Source organism: Mus pahari, chromosome 20, assembly GCF_900095145.1.
Source record: "Mus pahari chromosome 20, PAHARI_EIJ_v1.1, whole genome shotgun sequence".
NCBI classification, from domain to species: Eukaryota; Metazoa; Chordata; class Mammalia; order Rodentia; family Muridae; genus Mus; species Mus pahari.
This window is the reverse complement of record NC_034609.1, coordinates 42,705,009-42,724,302: the sequence shown is the minus strand read 5'-3', so window position 1 is coordinate 42,724,302 and position 19,294 is coordinate 42,705,009. Positions and strand designations below refer to the sequence as shown.

General features: G+C 47.4%; 1 protein-coding gene across 2 annotated transcripts in view; it reads left to right on the top strand.

Moving 5' to 3' along the window:
* Positions 1-19,294, top strand: part of Mbtps1 (membrane bound transcription factor peptidase, site 1) — a 49,771-nt gene that overhangs the window by 21,965 nt on the left and 8,512 nt on the right. For both annotated transcript variants that reach the window (XM_021220112.1, XM_029532448.1), the window contains exons 10-19: positions 1,647-1,798; positions 3,924-4,085; positions 6,145-6,289; positions 9,379-9,567; positions 10,683-10,855; positions 12,871-12,986; positions 13,546-13,702; positions 14,335-14,459; positions 15,095-15,172; positions 16,997-17,137. In XM_021220112.1, coding sequence (XP_021075771.1) covers positions 1,647-1,798; positions 3,924-4,085; positions 6,145-6,289; positions 9,379-9,567; positions 10,683-10,855; positions 12,871-12,986; positions 13,546-13,702; positions 14,335-14,459; positions 15,095-15,172; positions 16,997-17,137 — 1,438 coding nt within the window. The remainder of the gene's footprint in view (positions 1-1,646; positions 1,799-3,923; positions 4,086-6,144; positions 6,290-9,378; positions 9,568-10,682; positions 10,856-12,870; positions 12,987-13,545; positions 13,703-14,334; positions 14,460-15,094; positions 15,173-16,996; positions 17,138-19,294) is intronic.

Sequence of the window (19,294 nt, the reverse complement as noted above, 5' to 3'; positions counted from 1 at the left end):
TTTGCTGTTAACCACCTTTTAGCTCAGTGAGTTGAGCTGTCTTGAAGATCTGGGTGGATTCGGAGGGTCGTTCCCCAGTTCATGTCTTTTTTACCATCCTCTGAAGCACAAGTGTAGGTGAAGTAGAGGAAGACAGCAACTTTCCTCAGTACAAGCTCAGGTTGTCTCTGGCTTGAAGTAAATTCTGAGGTTGGTGATTTAGCCCCATGGGAGAATGCTGGCTGGCAAGTTCCAGACCCCAGGCCCATCCCTAGCACTGAAGTCAGAATGAAAGCCCAGTAAGAATAGCTGATGTCAGGTCTGTCACAGCCATTGCAGAGTGTTAGACATTAAGCTGCGTCACTTCATCCTTCAAGGGGTGACTGGGAAGCACCTATCCCTAGTGTTCTTTGGGGTTAGAACATGTCTATTTGCTCTAATTTGAATATGTGCAAAGCTCTGAGATACATCAAGAAGGGCCCAGAACGGTTGACAGCTTTGTAGGCGCACATAGGCCTTGCCCACCTCCACCCCACACCCTGTAGCACTCTAGAATAGTCTTCATGCCAGCTCAGCTATACAGTGTAGGCTCCACTAGCTTCTAAGTCTGTCCTCACACATAGGATGCCATCTCTAGAGCTGACCCATTCGGTGCCTTGATGCATGGTCTGGTCTGATAGACCCTACTCTGAGTCAGGCCTGCACTGTGCTGCGTGTTCTGTGTGTTCCTCAGCATGTCCTTTGTGCTGTGAGGTAGCAACAAGCGGAGCATCTACCAGCATCAGTCTGTAGCTCCCTTCAACTGCGCGTGCTGTGACCTCCTTGGCCTTCCTCAAGGGCTTGTTTTTCAGTGCTATGGAGAAATACTCCTGAGTTGTCTATGCAGCTGTGGCCAACAGCGTCTTCACGCTTTGCCCATGAGTCTACACTCCTTTTTATTATTGATTGCCAGGAAAAGATTTGCATTTCAAATAAGTATACTTTTTTTTCTCAGCAGAATATAATTTAAGTTCTTGGGCCGCTATGATGGCATGTGCTTATAATCCCAGCACTAAGGAGACAAGAACAAATGATTACAGGAAAGCTCCAGTCTAGTCTATGCCGCCCAGCAAGGCTGTCTAGAGATTCAGAGAGAAGGCTGGGATGGGGAAGAGAGCTTATAATCCCTTTCTGTATCCTTCTCATCGGGGTCCACTCTTTAGGGATTTGAAGAGAGTGATGTCTGTGCAGCGTGCCTGGCCTCAGTGGTGCTGTACTCTTTGAAACAGCTGACCGTAGCCATGTGCTAGTTTCCTCATGAAGAAGACACTTGTGAATGGTTGTTTTGGTTTTAGGTTCCTAATTCTCTGACATATTTCTTGACTATCAGAGGGTACAGCAGGCTGCTGGTTTTCTCAGTGACAAGTCAGTGGCTACTTTCTGACCTGAGCAATTATTAAAATATTAGCAAAGTTATCTTTCCCTGTTTTGCTATTTTAGTATTATAAAACACTAAATTGGTTTTGTTTTTGTTACCGCTAAAGCTTGTCTTCAGTTTGCAGAGTATTTCAGACTCAAATCAGCATCTTGTCAGATAAATGTTTAAATCCGTCTGATTTTATTCACACATAACCTTCGTGGCTAAGGGCTATAGATGTGATGAGAAACCAAGCTACCCTTGTTTATAGGAATTACCAGGAGGCTATGGTCGTGTGAAGCCTGACATTGTCACCTATGGTGCTGGAGTACGGGGTTCCGGTGTGAAAGGGGGCTGCCGTGCACTCTCAGGGACCAGTGTCGCTTCCCCAGTGGTTGCTGGGGCCGTCACCTTACTAGTAAGGTGAGTATTGCATACGGATCGTGGGTGTCTCTGCTCCCTCATCTCCCACAGGAGGCCAACGATCCCTCTGTGATGGCTGGAAGCTGGAGTAAACCAGAAACCCTGGAGGGTTTTCTATTGCTCTCCGAGGCTCCACGATTGAGATGTGGCTGGGCTGGGCTTGGCTGGGCTGGGCTGGGCTGGGCTGTTCTTACAACATATGTACTGGGCGAGGGCATAAAACATGCATGTTTCCTTGCTGAACCCTCTGTTTCCTTAGCAATACATATTTTTTCTTATTAAAGTTCTGTGCAAAGTTAACATCTGTAACATTCTGTTATGGGACCCAGAGAATAACTGGTTTCTGCTAGGAAGCAAGTTACCATAGCCATCACTTCGTGTTTTGTTTCCATGCTCTTAGCTAAGCTGGGAAGCCACTTAGGTCCTGACAGCCAACCAGTGTCCTGATGACTGACGGGGGTGTCTCTGTGCCACGCATTCTGTCCTGTTGACTCTCATCTGTAGTTGGAGTGGACCTTAGTCCTCGGCCCTCCCTCCTGCAGGTGATGAAACTAGAAGCAGCTTCCGAGCTGTGGTAGAGCAGAACTGCAGCGTGCCTGCCCTGGCGTGTGGTCAGATGGGCCGTGCTCCCTTTCTCTCAGTTATGTCTTTGAAGCACTTGCATTCCCCTGACTTGCATTCTCTCTCCTCTGAGGAGGTCTTTGTTGAGATACCATATTGTAATGCCACACATAAACACACAGCTCTGCATATTTGAGGTTCGTATTCCGTGCTCATTTTATAATTCAGCGAATTGTATGCTTACTTTCTAAAAGCAGAGATTATGTTATTAGTAACATCGGTGGGAGCAGTGTATCTCTTGCCTGACTGCCTTATACGTTAGAGCCAGATTCTTGAAAGTGTGTGCCTTTGGGAGCACTGCTTCGCTCTCCCCTGGGAAGCAGCAGAGGAGGGAAGGCAGACTCACACTTTTGTATGTGCTCTGTGCTGAGTAAAGAAATCTGCAGGCCTGTGGTCCTAGCACCGTGGATTCTAGAAACAGAAACTCCTGGTCTGTTTTTGCCTGTCATGTAACTGTTAGCAGGAAGCCAGGCTTCCCACTTCTCTGTAGTGCCCATCACTCGTCTCCTGCCAAGGAGTGGGAAGGTGAGGAGCTGTGTTTGCTGTTCCCAGTAGCAGCTCTTAACACAAGGAGTTTGCATTGAGGGAGCCTTCAGCGTACCTCTGTCCACATCACATGCCATAGTGCTAGGTCAGAAGTGGTGGTGACAGGAACGGTCCTGGTGTGGTAGGTGCTCAGTGAGGAAGTGGCGTCTACTGACCTATAGCTTCCAGTAGGGCGCTGATTCTTCCTTTGGAAGGCCTAGCCCCACGGTCTCCTTTGACTGTCTGGTTACCTGTTAACAATCCTGCCTTGGCTCTCAGGTTACCTCCATCAGTAGTTACTGTTTAGGGGCTATGTAGGAAAGTAAGTTTTCTAGTTTTGCCCGACAACTGCTCTCACAATCTAGTTATTAAAACCTATTTGTCTAGGATACGTCTGTGAAAACGTGACCATTTCAGAATTAGACTGATCCATGCTGGTCAAGCAAGGCTCCATGTTAGTGTGTGGATCTGGAGTGTGCCGGCAGCATGCTCAGTGGTCTCAGGCCTCCAAATCCCAACCCAAAGACAAGGGCTCACTCTGGAAGCAGTGGTCTCCCCTCTCCCTGCACCTCCTGCACACCCTGCGTTTTTCCTCTCCAATATCCACCTATCTTCCTTTACATCTCAGCCAGCAGGTGACCCTCCCTGGGGACCCTGAACCTCTATGATGGTTTTCCCTCTTGTAACCTGTGTGATTGATTTATTCAGATTATCAGGAAACTGTATTATTTATTTATGAATTTTGTGTAAGTAGGCATGAGCCTACAAAGTCACTGCTGAGAAAAGTGGTCAGTAAAACCTGCCACCAGGGCCTGTTAAGTAGTTCATAGTGTTCTCATCTCATGGCTCCACTGGACCAGGAAGTCCGGCTAGCTATAGCAGACTGCAGGCCACATACTGACCCTCTTGCCAGTTGGAGGCTGTTTGGTTTTCATCCTGTCCTGAGAACAATGAGCAAAGACTGCTTCTCCTCCCCCAGCACAGTACAGAAGCGGGAGCTGGTGAATCCTGCCAGTGTGAAGCAAGCTTTGATAGCATCAGCTCGGAGACTTCCTGGGGTCAACATGTTTGAGCAAGGCCATGGCAAGTTGGATCTGCTGCGAGCCTATCAGATCCTCAGCAGCTACAAACCGCAGGCAAGGTGGGTATGTGCTGGCATGCTCAGCAGGCCTTTCCTCCCAGGCTTCCCTGCACATAGCAGTAGCTAGACGGCAGGGCTCCTGGCCCCACGCTCAGGTTCAGTGGTAAAGTTGTAAGCTGTGCACCCGCTGATGCTATGTACCCAATGGATGTAGCAAAAAGAAGGATTTGCATTTCTTTAACACTTTTGAAACAATCTAAGTTTGCAGAAAATTTGCAGAGATAGAGTTGTCCTATACAGTTTGCTCTGCTTCCCCAGTGAGGAAGGGACGGCAGCTTAGCTGACCTGCCATAGTATTGGAAGTCACATGTAACACTAGCTTTGTAGATAGGGCCTCTGTGGCTACTCAGACTGTATGCTTTCCCCTTGTGTCTTCTACCTGTTGGGTTCCAGACCCTACATTGTGACTTCTTTTTTTTTTTTTTTTTTTTTTTAAATTTATTTATTTTATTATATGTAAGTACACTGTAGCTGTCTTCAGACACTCCAGAAGAGGGAGTCAGGTCTCATTATGGATGGTTGTGAGCCACTATGTGGTTGCTGGGACTTGAACTCAGGACCTTCGGAAGAGCAATCGGGTGCTCTTACCCACTGAGCCATCTCACCAGCCCCACATTGTGATTTCTTACACCTGGTCCCTGGTCCCTGGTCCCTGGTCCCTGGTCCCTGACAGTTTGCCTGTTTTGTTATTTATGCTTCAATACTTGGAGTAAAGAGCCAGTTGTCTTCATGAGGGTTTCTCTGCTGTTTTCTCATGGTTGGTCTGAGGCTGTTTTTTACTTTCTATTTTGAGATGACTTTAGATTTACATCTAAGTTTCACAAATAGTACTGAGAACCCAGAAGTTCTCCTCTCAGCCTGCCCTCGTGTTGGCATGTTGATGGCACCAGGGCAAGCTCCTAGTCAGGGCACCTGTTCTCCCACTCAGGCCCTTCTGGTCCAGGCCCATTGGGGTGCTTGTGTTATGTGTGCTTCATTTGACGTGTGAGTGTGTGTGTGTGTGTGAGTGTGTGTGTGTGAATGAGAGTGTGTGTGAGAGTGTGAGTGTGTGTGAGTGAGAGAGTGTGTGTGTGTGAGAGTGCGTATGTGTACCTGTCTCTGAGCTTTTGGCACTCAGCTGAGGATGTGGTCCAGTCTGTAAAGTATTCGCTGTGCAAACATGAGGTCATACATTCTCTCCCCAGAGTACATATAAGTACCAGAATGCAGTAGCCCACTCTCTGGAGTTTGCTGGCCAACCAGTCTTAACTGAATCTGTGAGACTCAGGTTATGGTAAGGCACCCTACCCCACAGAACAAATTGAACATTCATTCTGAGGAACACTATCTGAGGTTGACCTCTGACCTTCATGTGCATACACACATGTGCACTTGCACATGAAAATATGTACACAAAGATGATGTTAGACTTTTATGTAGTAATTCAGTTTGCCCAGCTATGTTTAAGATGAGTGCACCATAGTGAGATGAAGTAGGGAACAGCCCCGCCCACTGTCTGCAGCTGTGTACACTTCCTGCACATAGATAACTGACCCCAGGGTTGGCTAGGAATGTTGGCTGTTAACCTGGCACAGATGCATTTCAGACACACAACAGATGAAAGAACGTGCAGGATCATTGTGTCAGCACTGTGCGCCTCTTGACCAGGCCCCAGCCTCTCCAGGCTCAGCATTCTGTCGGAATGTTTCATGGGTCTCAGCTGAGTGTGTCTGGTGCACCAGAGCAAGAATCCCAGCTGTGAGGGAGGAGGGCAGCTGATATGTAGGGAGTCTGGGGGAATCTAGACTCAGAGTTCCTGTGCCTTCCCCTCCTGTCTGCCCCTGAGCAGGGTTTCACAGAGCTATCCCCTTGACTAACAGCAGACTGCATTGGCATATCGGTGTGCTTGCCACAGAAGCCTCCTGAAACTTCAGTCCATAGTCTGCTGCCATAGAGCTGATAGAGCCCAACTGCAGGGCACCCTATAAGCACGCCCTTAGTGTGCAGCCCCACTGTGCCACTGCCACCTGTGCCCAGCACTCCTGATGCGCTCTACAGTAACACTCTCTTCTTGTTTCAGCCTGAGTCCTAGCTACATCGACCTGACTGAGTGTCCCTACATGTGGCCCTACTGCTCTCAGCCTATCTACTATGGAGGAATGCCAACAATCGTTAATGTCACCATCCTCAATGGCATGGGAGTCACAGGAAGAATTGTGGATAAGGTGAAACTTCTCTGCAACGTGGCCCAGACTTTGTACCTTAGTTACTATCCCTCCTGAAGTTAAGAGAGAAGGGCTTAGCTGGGTGTGTTGCACACTCCTTTAGTCCCAGCACTCAGGAAACAGGGACAGGCAGATCTCTGAGTTCAGGGACAGCCTGCCTAGTCTATAGAGTGAGTTCCAGGTCATCCAGCTCTATACAAAGAAACTGTCTCGGAAAGGGGTGGCGGGCTCCTTTCACCTGCTCAAGCTTCAGATGGTGGTAGGCAGCTGCTAAACCTTGAAAGTCAACCTGCTCCTCTATAGAAAAGTCAAGGCCTAAGTTCATTCTCTGACTTTGGCTCCTAACAACAGAGCACCTTTTAGTTTTCACAGCTACTGACCAATGAAAATGACTTTCTTCCTTACTGAACACTTGTAGACCTTATAGAAAGCCTAGTTCTTGTTTTGAATTTTACATTTATGATTTTCTAACCACTTACTGTATATATATCACATCCAGAACCAGGTACTTTAAAACATTTTTTTAAAGAAATTTATTTACTTTGCATATGTCAGTGCACTATTGCTGTCTTCAGACACACCAGAAGAGGGCATTGGATCCCATTACAGATGGTTCTGAGCCACCATGTGGTTGCTGAGAATTGAACTCAGGTTCTGTGGAAGAGCAGTCAGTGCTCTTAATGGCTGAGCCAGCTCTCCAGCCCTTAAAATGTATTCTTTACCGGACTTTTTTTGTTTTTTGTTTGTTTGGTTGGTTGGTTTGGTTTTTGGTTTTTTGAGACAGGGTTTCTCTGTGTAGTCCTGGCTGTCCTGGAACTCACTCTGTAGACCAGGCTGGCCTTGAACTCAGAAATCAGCCTGCCTCTGCCTCCCAAGTGCTGGGATTAAAGGCGTGCGCCACCACGCCCGGCTCTTTACCAGACCTTATTGCAACCACTTGTCATTGTGTCTGTCCACTGTAGGCATCTGAAAACAGCAGTGTGCTTCAGTGTCTGCACGATGGGCGTTGGGTTATCATTGGCTCACGGTGTGCCTTCACTTGAGCACTTAGGTGGCTTTTGCCTACAAAGATTCTGCTGTTACACAGAGTGTTTTCTTTTCTTCCGAGTTATTTCCTCAGCATGTCCTCCCTAGATGAGACCCCTGCCTGAGTCCGGGTGGAGGTTACTGCAGTTGTTGGTGCATACACTAACTTCTCTCCAAGACTGTTGCTGCCGGGTTTATGGAGATGTCTGCACCACACCTGTCTTGAGTGACACGCCTTTCTCGTTTTTTGTATTTCATGAGGCTCTTTTACATTTGAGTGTGTTGTTAGTATATTCACAGGGCTGTGCCAGCATTGACTGCATTCAAGAACATTTCTGTCACCCCTGAAGATAACGTGTCCATCCACATGTACTCTGCCCCCCCCTCAAATCCCTTGGCCACCAGTCTGCTTTGTTTTCCTTTCTTTCCCCCTCTCCTCTCCTCCCCTCCTCCTCCCTCTTTTCCTTTTCTTTTTTGTTTTTGAGACAGGATCTCTTTTATAGTCCTGGCTGCCCTAGAACTGCTATACAGTCCAGGATGGCCTCCAGCTCACAGAGATCCCCTTGCGGCTGCTTCCCAATGCTGGGATCACACCTTGCTCAGTCAGCTTTCCGTCTCTGGATCTGCCTGCTGGAGACAGTCCTGCTATGACTGGCTTTTCTCACTGAAAATGTTATCAAGGTTCCTCATGTGCCATTCTGTGTTTTGCTCCTTTTTATGGTTAGGATACTCTGATATGTGGATAATGTCACTGTGTGTGTGTGTGTGTGTGTGTGTCTGTGCCTCTTAGAGGTAGATGATCTGGTTAGTGAAAATTGTATAAAACAACTCTCTGGGGTGGGCACCTTGTGTTTACTGATTATGTCTCTCAATGCCAGTTACTGTTGTGTGTCCTTGTCTACTTTTTACTGGAATTGGATTTTCCCCTGCTGCTGTTACAGTATCTCTATGTTTTAGAAAAGGTAACTCTTGGTGGTTCTTGTTTTGTTTTTTAGAGTTCTCCTCACCACTCCACCCCCAGGCCATTATTTTCTTATTCTTGGTATGACTTTCTGTGGTGGTTTTATTAATCCTCACTTGTGTAAATGTTTTCTTTTTTTTTTTCCTAAGATTTATTTATTATTACAAGTAAGTACACGGTAGCTGTCTTCAGATGCACCAGAAGAGGGCATCAGATCTCATTACAGATGGTTGTGAGCCACCACGTGGTTGCTGGAAATTGAACTCAGGCCCTCTGGAAGAGCAGTCAGTGCTCTTAACTGCTGAGCCATCTCTCCAGCCCCCTGCATTTTTTTCTTGTGTGATTTTTTTTTTTTTCCCCTGATGTTTAGAAAACTATAACTCCTCCTTACAGAGGTATAATAAAGTCAGTTTTATATTTAGACTAATTCTGTACTTTTTAAAAAAATATTTATACTAATACCCACTAACTCAGTGATTAAACATTGAATTTGTTCATCTGTTAAAGTTTGTTGCAAATGAATTTGATGGTATTTTTTTTTCTCAGTTGCTAACCAGTGGCCCAAGAGTAGTCATTAACGCTGGGGTTTGTGGTGATGTTCCCTGCAGGGTCTTCTTTCCCCAATCTCTTCCTAGTCACTTGGGCGGTTGCCCTGGCTCTGTGGCTCTGTGGCTTGTGAGGGAGTCAGTGACTTAGGTCTGTACGGTTCCCAGGGGCTCTCTTATTGCCTCCTTTTCCTCTCTCCTCTGGCCCACGATGGGGTGTGCGTATAACACAGCAGGGCAGTCACCTACAGCCAGGTGCCTCTCAGTAGTTGTAGGATTTGGTTGGTGACAGCTGGCATCAGTGACACTTCAGTGACACTGGGGATAGGTCTAAAGGTGTCACTTGTGTCAGTTCTCTTCATCTGACACAGGAGAACTCTTGACAAGTGCACCCGTTTTCTTATGGAATGGCAACTTTATAACCTTGCAGAACACACACAGCTCACGTCCTGTCTATGTTCAAGACTCCATCTGCACAGCCAGGGTAGCTCACTTAGGGTCACTCTTGTGTTCCACACTCCTCACTTCACTATTGACCTGATTTCTTTTTCCTGCAGCCTGAGTGGCGACCCTATTTACCACAGAATGGAGACAACATTGAAGTGGCCTTCTCCTACTCCTCAGTGTTGTGGCCCTGGTCAGGTTACCTTGCCATCTCCATTTCTGTGACCAAGAAGGCAGCTTCCTGGGAAGGCATCGCTCAGGGCCACATCATGATCACAGTGGCTTCTCCAGCAGAGACGGAAGTAAGGGCCACCAGGACACTGTGTCTTGTTTTTCTTTACCCTTTACCAGCTCCTGCCAGGAAAGCAGAGGTGGGGAGCAGACTCAGAGCTGAGGGTCTCCATTTAATGAATCACTGAGGTTGACTGGATTAGCCTCATGGCCATGAGCCGTGGAGCAGGGTTTCCCTCAGAGCAGCTGCAGTTAGACTGCGATCTGTGCTTACGCCCTGTGGTTAGACCCGGCTCTGTGCTTACGCTCTGAGGTTAGACCCCGCTCTGTGCTTATGCTCTGAGGTTAGACCCCGCTCTGTGCTTACGCTCTGAGGTTAGACCTGGCTCTGTGCTTATGCTCTGAGGTTAGACCCCGCTCTGTGCTTACGCTCTGAGGTTAGACCCCCGCTCTGTGCTTACGCTCTGAGGTTAGACCCCGCTCTGTGCTTACACTCTGAGGTTAGACCCCGCTCTGTGCTTACGCTCTGTGCTTATGCTCTGAGGTTAGACCCGGCTCTGTGCTTATGCTCCGAAGTTAGACCTGGCTCTGTGCTTATGCTCTGAGGTTAGACCCCACTCTGTGCTTACGCTCTGAGGTTAGACCCCGCTCTGTGCTTACACTCTGAGGTTAGACCCCGCTCTGAGGTTAGACCCGGCTCTGTGCTTATGCCCTGCAGTTAGACCCCTTGCTCTGTGCTTACACTCTGCTGCTGTGTCATAGCAGGCAGGACTTCCTTGGGCCTAATTTCAAGCTCAGAATTCATGCATCTGAAATTGGTCTCCAGGTAGGACATATGAGGTTGGCTTTGTGTGCTCTAGTGGCTTTTAGGAATAAAATGTCTGAATTTTAAGTCTTCAATCTTGAGTTTGAACAGAATTAATTGCAGCACATGAATATATGTTATTGCCACACATTTCATTTAAACTGTGTGACTTAAACTGGTAAATAGAAACAGTTTTTCTGAGTGTGGTGTGGTACTGTGTGGGTCATCCCAGCATCTGGAATCCACACCCCGAGTTTGCTATCTTATCTCAGAAACAAAGGAAAGAGGAAATGAAAAAGTATTTTAAAACCCAGACTAAGACTTTTTCAGATACTCACAAAGTACGTTTCAAGTTTCTGTTTTATCTGTCTCCTTTTGCAGTTAAACAGTGGTGCGGAGCACACGTCCACGGTGAAGCTTCCCATCAAGGTGAAGATCATTCCCACCCCTCCTCGGAGCAAGAGAGTCCTCTGGGACCAGTACCACAACCTCCGCTACCCACCTGGCTACTTCCCCAGGGACAACTTGCGGATGAAGAATGACCCTTTAGACTGGTGAGTAGTGGTTTGCCTGCACGATGTCCCCAGGGCTGTGTGTGCTTGCTCCTGGCACTGTTGGGAGCCTGTGTTGTGATGACACCAACTTCTGAACATGCATTATGCAGCAGAAACTATGACGTTTTATCCTGTTTTGTTTCCTGTCTGCCACTGAGTCAGTGGCAAGTCTGGTCAGTCCCACTGTCCATCCTCAGCTCTGGCTCCATCCTCCCATGTGTGGCTTTCCTTTGGCTCTGTCTTAGGCCTGGGTGACATCTCTCCTCTTGACAGGTCCTGGTTCTGTTGTTCTTGTTTCCCTGTGTTCCAACCGCTGTATGTTGGCCGCATGATCATCTGAAAGCAGTCACTCATAGCTTGCTTCAGGCTGTACCTCTCCTGCCTCTCGTGCCAGCTCTGTGTGGCTGCCCTGACTGCCCAGGCTGTGGTTGCCTGTCTTCCTTCCCCTCACTCCCTGTCCTGCTTGCTACTCCTGCAGGCCATTTAGGCAGCCTTTCTCTTGGCCTCAAAGGCAGGCTTGTTTCTCTTCCTGTAAAGTGGAGCTTAGGCTCCATGTTGGAAGTGTGAAGAGAGAAGGGATCAAACCGTTTGACCATAATTTTTTTTTTTTAGATTTTTATTTTTTTATTAGATATTTTCTTTATTTACATTTCAAATGTTATCCCCTTTCCTGGTTTCCCCTCCAAAAACCCCTATTCCCCTCCCCCTCCCCCTGCTTACCAACCCATTCACTCCTGCTCCCTGGCCCTGGCATTCTCCTATACTGGGGCATGGAGCCTTTACAGGACCAAGGGCCTCTCCTCCCATTGATGACCGACTAGGCCATCCTCTGCTACATATGCAGGTGGAGCCACGATCCCACCATGTGTTTTCTCTGATTGGTGGTTTAGTCCCAGGGAGCTCTGGGGGTACTGGTTGGTTCATGTTCTTGTTCCTCCTATGGTATTTTTAACTTTTTTGAGACAGGGTTTTTCTGTGCAGCCCTGGCTGGCCTAGAACTCAATCTTTAGACCAGTCTGGCCTTGAACTCACAGAGATCTGCCTTCTTGTTGTTGGGGTTAAAGGTGTATGCCTCCACGCTGGCCTGACCAGGATTCTGGGAATCAGAATCCCGATTCACGGTCAGATTTGCCTTTTTTATTTGTAATTTTTAAAATTTTATGTGTATAGATGGTTTGTTGGTTTGTTTGTTTTTTGTTTTTTTCGAGACAGGGTTTCTCTGTATAGCCCTGGCTGTCCTGGAACTCACTTTGTAGACCAAGCTGGCCTCAAACCCAGAAATCCGCCTGCCTCTGCCTCCCAAGTGCTCGGATTAAAGGCGTGCGCCACCACCGCCCAGCGTGTATAGATGTTTTATCTGCATGAATGTCTGGGTATCATTTGTATTCTTGGTGCCCATGGAGACCAGAAAAGGTCATTGGCTCCTCTGGAAATGGAGTTACAGATGGTTGTGTACTGCCACGTGGGTGCTGGGTCCTCTCTAAGAACAGCTGATTTAAGCCCTGAGCTATCTCTCTAGCCCCAGATTTCCTTTTAGAGTTAAGATTTTCCTGAAAGGCAGGTGGTGTGGAAATAGGGGAGACTAACAGGAGGCAAGGCCACGGCCCTGCACAGGAGCCTGTCAGGTGGGCGTTGCAAGATGGGCTCTAGGTTCTTTTGCCAGGCGCTTAGACAGTTGACCTGGCTGTGCAGAGGAAGAGTGAGCATGTTTCGGGAGGAAAGCAAGACAAGGCGATGGGCAGTCGTGTGTGCCAGTCATCTCTGAAGCTCCATAGTGCTTGTCACATGCCAGTGGCTCCTGTTAAGTTACTGAGTGCCTCTGAAGTGCTGCTCAGGACACTGTGAGCCATGTCCCTGCATCATTTTATCATGGCTTGTGCTGTGCACGCACTTCTCTCTCGTCGCTGCTTTGGCTTGTCTGACCCAGGCAATGCAACCCTGGAGAGCATCAACCCTGTGCCCTGTCCTTTCCTGCAGAGAATGGTCGTCTGAACGGTGTGCTTGTTGCTTTTCAGGAATGGTGACCACGTCCACACCAACTTCAGGGACATGTACCAGCATCTGCGCAGCATGGGCTACTTTGTGGAGGTGCTTGGTGCCCCATTCACATGCTTTGACGCCACGCAGTATGGTGAGCGGCAGCCTTGCTGGCCAGGTCTTCGTTGTGTGTTGAGTGTTCCGTGATGACCACTGATAGGCCAATAACAGCAGCATGGAGTCCCTGTGTCAGAGTGGAGGTGCAGAGCAAGACTCCCATGGTGTTCATGCTCACTAGTGGTCGGAATGCCCAGCTGACCTCAGAACTGATTGTGGACAGAGATTGTGTGTGGGGTGTGAGTGTGTGTGCGCTCGTGCTTTTGTATGGATCCTGAGTGAAATCAGGTTTGGTAGAAGGAACTTTTATGCTAAGTTATCTTGCTGGCCCAACCTTTAAAACAATACTATATATACATTACTCTTTCTTCCAACATAAATGCAAAATACTATATTGAGCAAATATAAAAACCAAAGAACACAGTTAGCTGGTCCTTGTGGCTTGCTGGCCACTGTGTGTCTTACCTCCTTCTGTAGTGGTGCAGGCCGGCAATAGCCAGACTCCTAGAGGCAGGACACCAGTGAGAGATAGCACCGCTGTTGTCTTCTGCCACTCAGAAGTGACAGTTCTCAGAGTGTGGCATTGCTTCCCTCAGGCACTTTGCTTATGGTGGACAGTGAGGAAGAGTACTTCCCTGAGGAGATTGCTAAGCTGAGGAGGGATGTGGACAATGGCCTTTCCCTTGTCATCTTCAGTGACTGGTACAACACTTCTGTTATGAGAAAAGTGAAGTTTTATGATGAAAACACGAGGTATGCTTGCATAGCAGTATGGTGTCACAGCTCCCCAGCAGGCTATTGTATGACTGTCCTAGCTTGGGCTTGTCTTTCTAGGTAGTGGAGTGTGGGTGGAGACAGCTCTTTTCTGCATACAAGAAGCTCCTCATAGACAGGTTTCTAGACTCAGGGCTCACTAAGGGGTCACTGTCCTCCCTTGCTGAGGACAGACACCTGTTCTTTACTTTCTGTCGTATGCGGTTCTGTCCTGCGTCCTTCATACCGAACATAAGAAAATTTACATGCACCTAAGACCTGTGGTGCTGGGTGCTGGAGTGCTGCTGTAAATGTCATGTCTTATGTTGTGGATTTCTTTTAGCGTATCTGCCCCCTTTCTCACTTCTGCTTCACTGGTCTGCCTAGATCCAGACTAGGCCTGTATGGACTGCATGCCAGTGAAGTGCCAGTTTTCATTTCATAAAAGAAAGCTTCAGTGTGTCTGTGTACAGGCAGACAGTTGGCTGGAGTAGTAAGCTTACATATTTCTCAAACCAAACAGCTTGTTTAAGTTGACACTTTTATATGTATGTGTGGACTGAATTTTGTCAAGGAAAAGTATGTGAGGATTTTAATTCTTGCCTTCTCTGTGCCTTCTGCCACTTTTATAGGCAGTGGTGGATGCCAGACACCGGAGGAGCAAACATCCCAGCTCTGAATGAACTGCTGTCTGTGTGGAACATGGGGTTCAGTGACGGCCTATATGAAGGGGAGTTTGTCCTGGCAAACCATGACAGTAAGGTTTTATGTCTGTGTGTAGAGGCATACAATTAGCAAAAGAATGAGTGTGTGGGCTCCAAGCTTAAGTTCAGATTTCAGAGAGATGGAATTCATAAATTAGCTGCAGTGTAGAAAGACCTACAATGTTTTTAAAAGCACACTTGGGACTGGAGCTGTAGCTCCGTGGTTACTTGTCTTGCATGTGCAAGGACTTAGCTTCAGTTTGCATCACTGTAGAAAAATGAGCTGGGCATGTGACTCAGTTGATAAGTATTTACTTAGCATGCACAGAGCCGTGAGTTCCATCCTTCGCACCGCATAAACTGACTATATAATCCTAGCACTCAGGAGCCAAAGCCTGACAGGTGTTTGAAGCCACTCTGGGATATATAATGAAACTCTTTTCAACAAACAAAAAAAGTTTATATACTTTAAAATTTTTGTTCAGAAACCGCATGCTACCAGCATTTTTCACTTGAAGTTTGAAATGATTACTTGTAGTTGATATGTAACAGGCAATAGCAATTTGTCTCTTCAGGTTAAAGACTGTCCAAACGTGAATGGTGTAGACCCTGTGTGAGATGCATGCTGGGTCAGTGGGGCAGGTGTTGGGCATCTCCACTCCCTTAATGCTGAGCAACTGTCTTCCAGTGTACTATGCGTCAGGGTGCAGCATCGCCAAGTTTCCAGAAGATGGTGTAGTGATCACACAGACTTTCAAGGACCAAGGTAAAGAAAGGGTGCTGCTCACAGGCCTGGTGCCCTTTCCATCCCTCTCCAGCTCCCCATGTGCTCTACCTACTGTACTTACTCCTAAATGCGGCTTTAGTAGTGTCTGCTCTGCCCCCTGTGTGTGTTTTCTTGGGCATTAGGAATGCCATTAGCAGTATCGGGCCTTCCCTTCCATCCTCTCTGGTTCCTGGTAAAACTCACTGCAGTTTTATTTGTATAGTACTGACTGTGGCATGGATTCTGGGGGAATCGCAAATGAGCAAGACAAACTCTTGCTGAAAATTTGAATATAAGTGTATAATCTACCCAAAGCGGGGAGGTCTCCAGGATGGGGCTCAAAATGGTCTTAATCACAGTCAAAGGGTTCATCTGTGATAGGTGTGTTGCTATGTATGGCACAGTCTCAATGATTTTGAGAGTTCTTAGCCTGATGAAAATTCAAAGATTAAAACACCATCTTCCCTTTCAAGAGGCATTTCTGATTGTCTGTGTTTACCCCACAGCAAACATCCCTCAAGCCAGGGCCAGGCCCCTAGTATAGGCTGAGAAGATGAAATCACCGTAAACAGTCCACTTAGTCCACAGACCTCCTGAGTTGGGAGAAGCAGGAACAAACTAGACAGCCTCTGGTTTTGAAAGTTATATATAGGGCAGTGGGACTGGACCACAGGAAGCTCTTCCTGTGACTGTCACTCCAGAGCTGGAATTCTGAGCTGTAAGTCATGTCTCATAGCTCTGCTAAGTTCTTGGAGACTGACATACCTCAATAGCAAAAGTCGATTTAATAATGCATACCTTATCTTGTGTTTTTGTACCATCTAAACGTGGACTGCTTGATGTAAACTTGGATAGTCTTTGGATGTAAGGGGGACTCTGTGGAGCTTGTTACGCTAGAGCAGAAAAGGCCTCCCTTTCACAGCTCAGTGAGGCTTGTCATGCTAACTCTCCAGACAGCTGGGACAAGAGAACACAAAGCTTGATGCCTTGGTGTGAGTGACAGGCAGGACAGGGGTGGGGCTGCTGTTCAGTGGCAGTGTGCTTTGCTAGTCCTAGGTTCAAGCCCATTATCACCAAACAGAACAAAACAGGGAGAAAAGATAACAGACTATCAGAACTGTTGTCTAGCTGTGGGGCTAAATGCCATGTTAACTCCCTGTTCCACATAGAGGTTAGGCATTTCAGAGCTGATGTACAGGCACGTTCCTGGATTCTCATGCTGCATGGCACCTAGTTCTAAGGCAAGCTTCGGTTAACCAGTGTGACTCCGCTGTTAGCAGCTGCCCAGGGCACTGATACCTTTTTACATTTCAATTCATTGAGCATTTCCAGTTGTGCTGTCTGGCACTTCAGAGGTTCTGTTGCTAATGCATGTGCTTACATCTTACATCTAAATGGCGTGTGGATGGGCGCACATTTTAAAAGTTAACTACGCCTGTCCTACTCTTCTAAATACAGTTTTATGAGAGTTGGATTTTGTTAAAATCGAAATTAGTAATGCTGAAAATACTGCTTCCCTGTTCTAAGGATTTGTGTTTTTTGGTTTTTTTTCGAGACAGGGTTTCTCTGCATAGCCCTGGCTGTCCTGGAACTCACTTTGTAGACCAGGCTGGCCTCGAACTCAGAAATCCACCTGCCTCTGCCTCCCAAGTGCTGGGATTAAAGGCGTGCGCCACCACGCCCGGCTATTCTAGGGATTTGTACAGTTTTGACTGACTGTTGTATTTTGCAAGTCTTAGGCAGGTCAATTTCTGGTTAAGTGGCAACCAGAAAATCAGTAATTTCCTCATGAGAACTCACTGCTCTTCTCATTGTTTACTGTAGGATTGGAGGTCTTAAAACAAGAGACAGCAGTTGTTGAAAATGTTCCCATTTTGGGGCTTTATCAGATTCCATCTGAAGGTGGAGGCCGGATCGTGCTGTATGGAGACTCCAACTGCTTGGATGACAGTCACAGACAGAAGGGTAAGAAAAGATCACATAGGAGGGCTGGGGCTGTAGCGAGCCCTTGAAGATTTGTGTACAAAGCCCTCTTTCCTTTGTCCCTGAACTGATACTGGCCAGAAGCTGGAGAATAAACAGGTGCTGTGATTGCTGGAATATTCTGCATATACCTGAAGGTTAACACACAGGATACACAAACCTCTACAGACCTTAGAATCCCATCTCTGTTTTCCCAACTGACAGTGACAGGCACGAGTCACTGTCACTTACTTGTTTAGTACAAAGTCCTGGGCTGGAGAGATGTCTCAGTGGTTAAGAGCACTGACTGTTCTTCCAGTGATCCTGTATTCAATTCCCAGCAACCACATGGTGGCTCACAACTTACAACCATCTGTAATGGGATCCGATGCCCTCTTCTGGTGTGTCTGAGGACAGCTACAGTGTACTCCTATAAATAAATTAATAAATTTAAAAAAAAAAAAAAAAGGTCCTTTAACCCAGTTGACCCAGGTCCTGCCTTTCTCAGGCTTCCTGAAAGGTTGTGTGACCTATATGTGTGTCTTCTCTGGTCTGGCCTCTCTTCAAGCCATATGCCTTAGAGGCCCTCATAGTGCTCTCCTCTAAGTTGGGTGCTAAGAGCTTTTTCAGTGAGGGGCCTCTGTCATTTTCTAAAGACAGGGCTTAAAGAGGTCAGAATGAGCTCCCTGTAGTGCCTCCCGCAGCTGTCTCTTGTGTTCTCCAGGTGTGCAGCTCATGTGCTTGTGTTGGACTTCCATTCTCTTACTTCAGGGAGGGGACAGTGGACATGCTGCAGAATGCTGGGGACAGGGCTCACCGGTGTGGACACGTGCTGGGTGTTGCTCCTTTCCCCGATTTCAAGTTGATATTGACAGGATTTCAGTAGCTTACATAAATCCTGAGAATGTGATTGGTTTTAAAAAGTAAGGTTTAAAGTCACAGCAGATAGGAGATTAATGTTTTATTTCCACAGAAATTCTCTTTTAAGATCTGAGCTCTCCTGGTAAGAGTCTTTATTAAAATTTTAAGTGCCTAAAGGGACTGTTCATGCCTGTACATTTCAGATGGCAGCTATTTGGGTCCTTGCGGCTTTTGGTCCTTGGCCAGAAGTGCATGCTCTTCCTGGGCAGAGTGCTTAACAACCTTCCCCACTCACAGAACTGCTGTCCTCCAGATAGGTGCTAATGGGATTTGGGCTGGGTAAATGGGGGTGGGGGGAGGGGGGGAACAGACAGACAGAGACCAGGTCTGGAACTAGATCATCTGCAGCTTCCATAGGAAGGAAGCTGTGGGGAGCTTTGAGTGACAGCTTCTTGTATTCTCAGACCTGGACTCTGACGTCCAGAGAAGAGCTGACTGTCCTGATGAGGACCGCTCACTCGGATAATGCGCTTTCCCCTCTGATCCTGGACTCGCCTTCCCATGTCTAGTCCCTCATAGTTCAATTCCCACGATAGCTTCAGGTCATTGGTGGCAGCTCTTGTCCTTGGCCCTCCTTGTGTGGAAGCCATTTCTTTTTCAATGAGTATCACATGGCTATGCCATCCCTAAATCAACAGCGTTCTGTCTTTGCTCATGAGCTGTCTAGAGCTGTTACAATCCAGTCACGTTGGTGCTGAACTGCCCAGGGCCCTGGGACATAGAGTAAAACCCGCCTCCAATGATCTGGTGCTGGAACAGACTGTCCTGGGTGGGCTGGAGCCCTGCCTGTGGAGAAAACATTCTTCTCAAAAGTAGGAGAGCCTGGTGGGGGTGTCAGCTCCACATTGACCTGAACATCTCACCTCTGAGCCTCCCCTTCAGAGGAGCTAAATGATCTTCAGTTTTCCTGGGGGGGGGGGTCTGTTGCAAGAATTTGCAACCCCAATAAAACTATATAAAAACTACACGATCCAGTTATTATAAGCCTAGATTGGGCAGGTCTATCACTATACTAACTTATTCCCCAGCTATGAGACCCTTGCAGTTTCTCCTGGCTGTTCGGTCTTCGCTTCCTCTTCCATCCTTTCTCCTCCTCCTCCTCCTACCTGCCCCAACTCTTTTTTTTTTTTTTTTTTTTTTTTTGAGACAGGGTTTCTCTGTATAGCCCTAGCCGCTATCCTGAATGTCCCCTATACCCTCCCCCCTATGTGAGAGTGTGTGTGTATGAGAAAGAAAGAG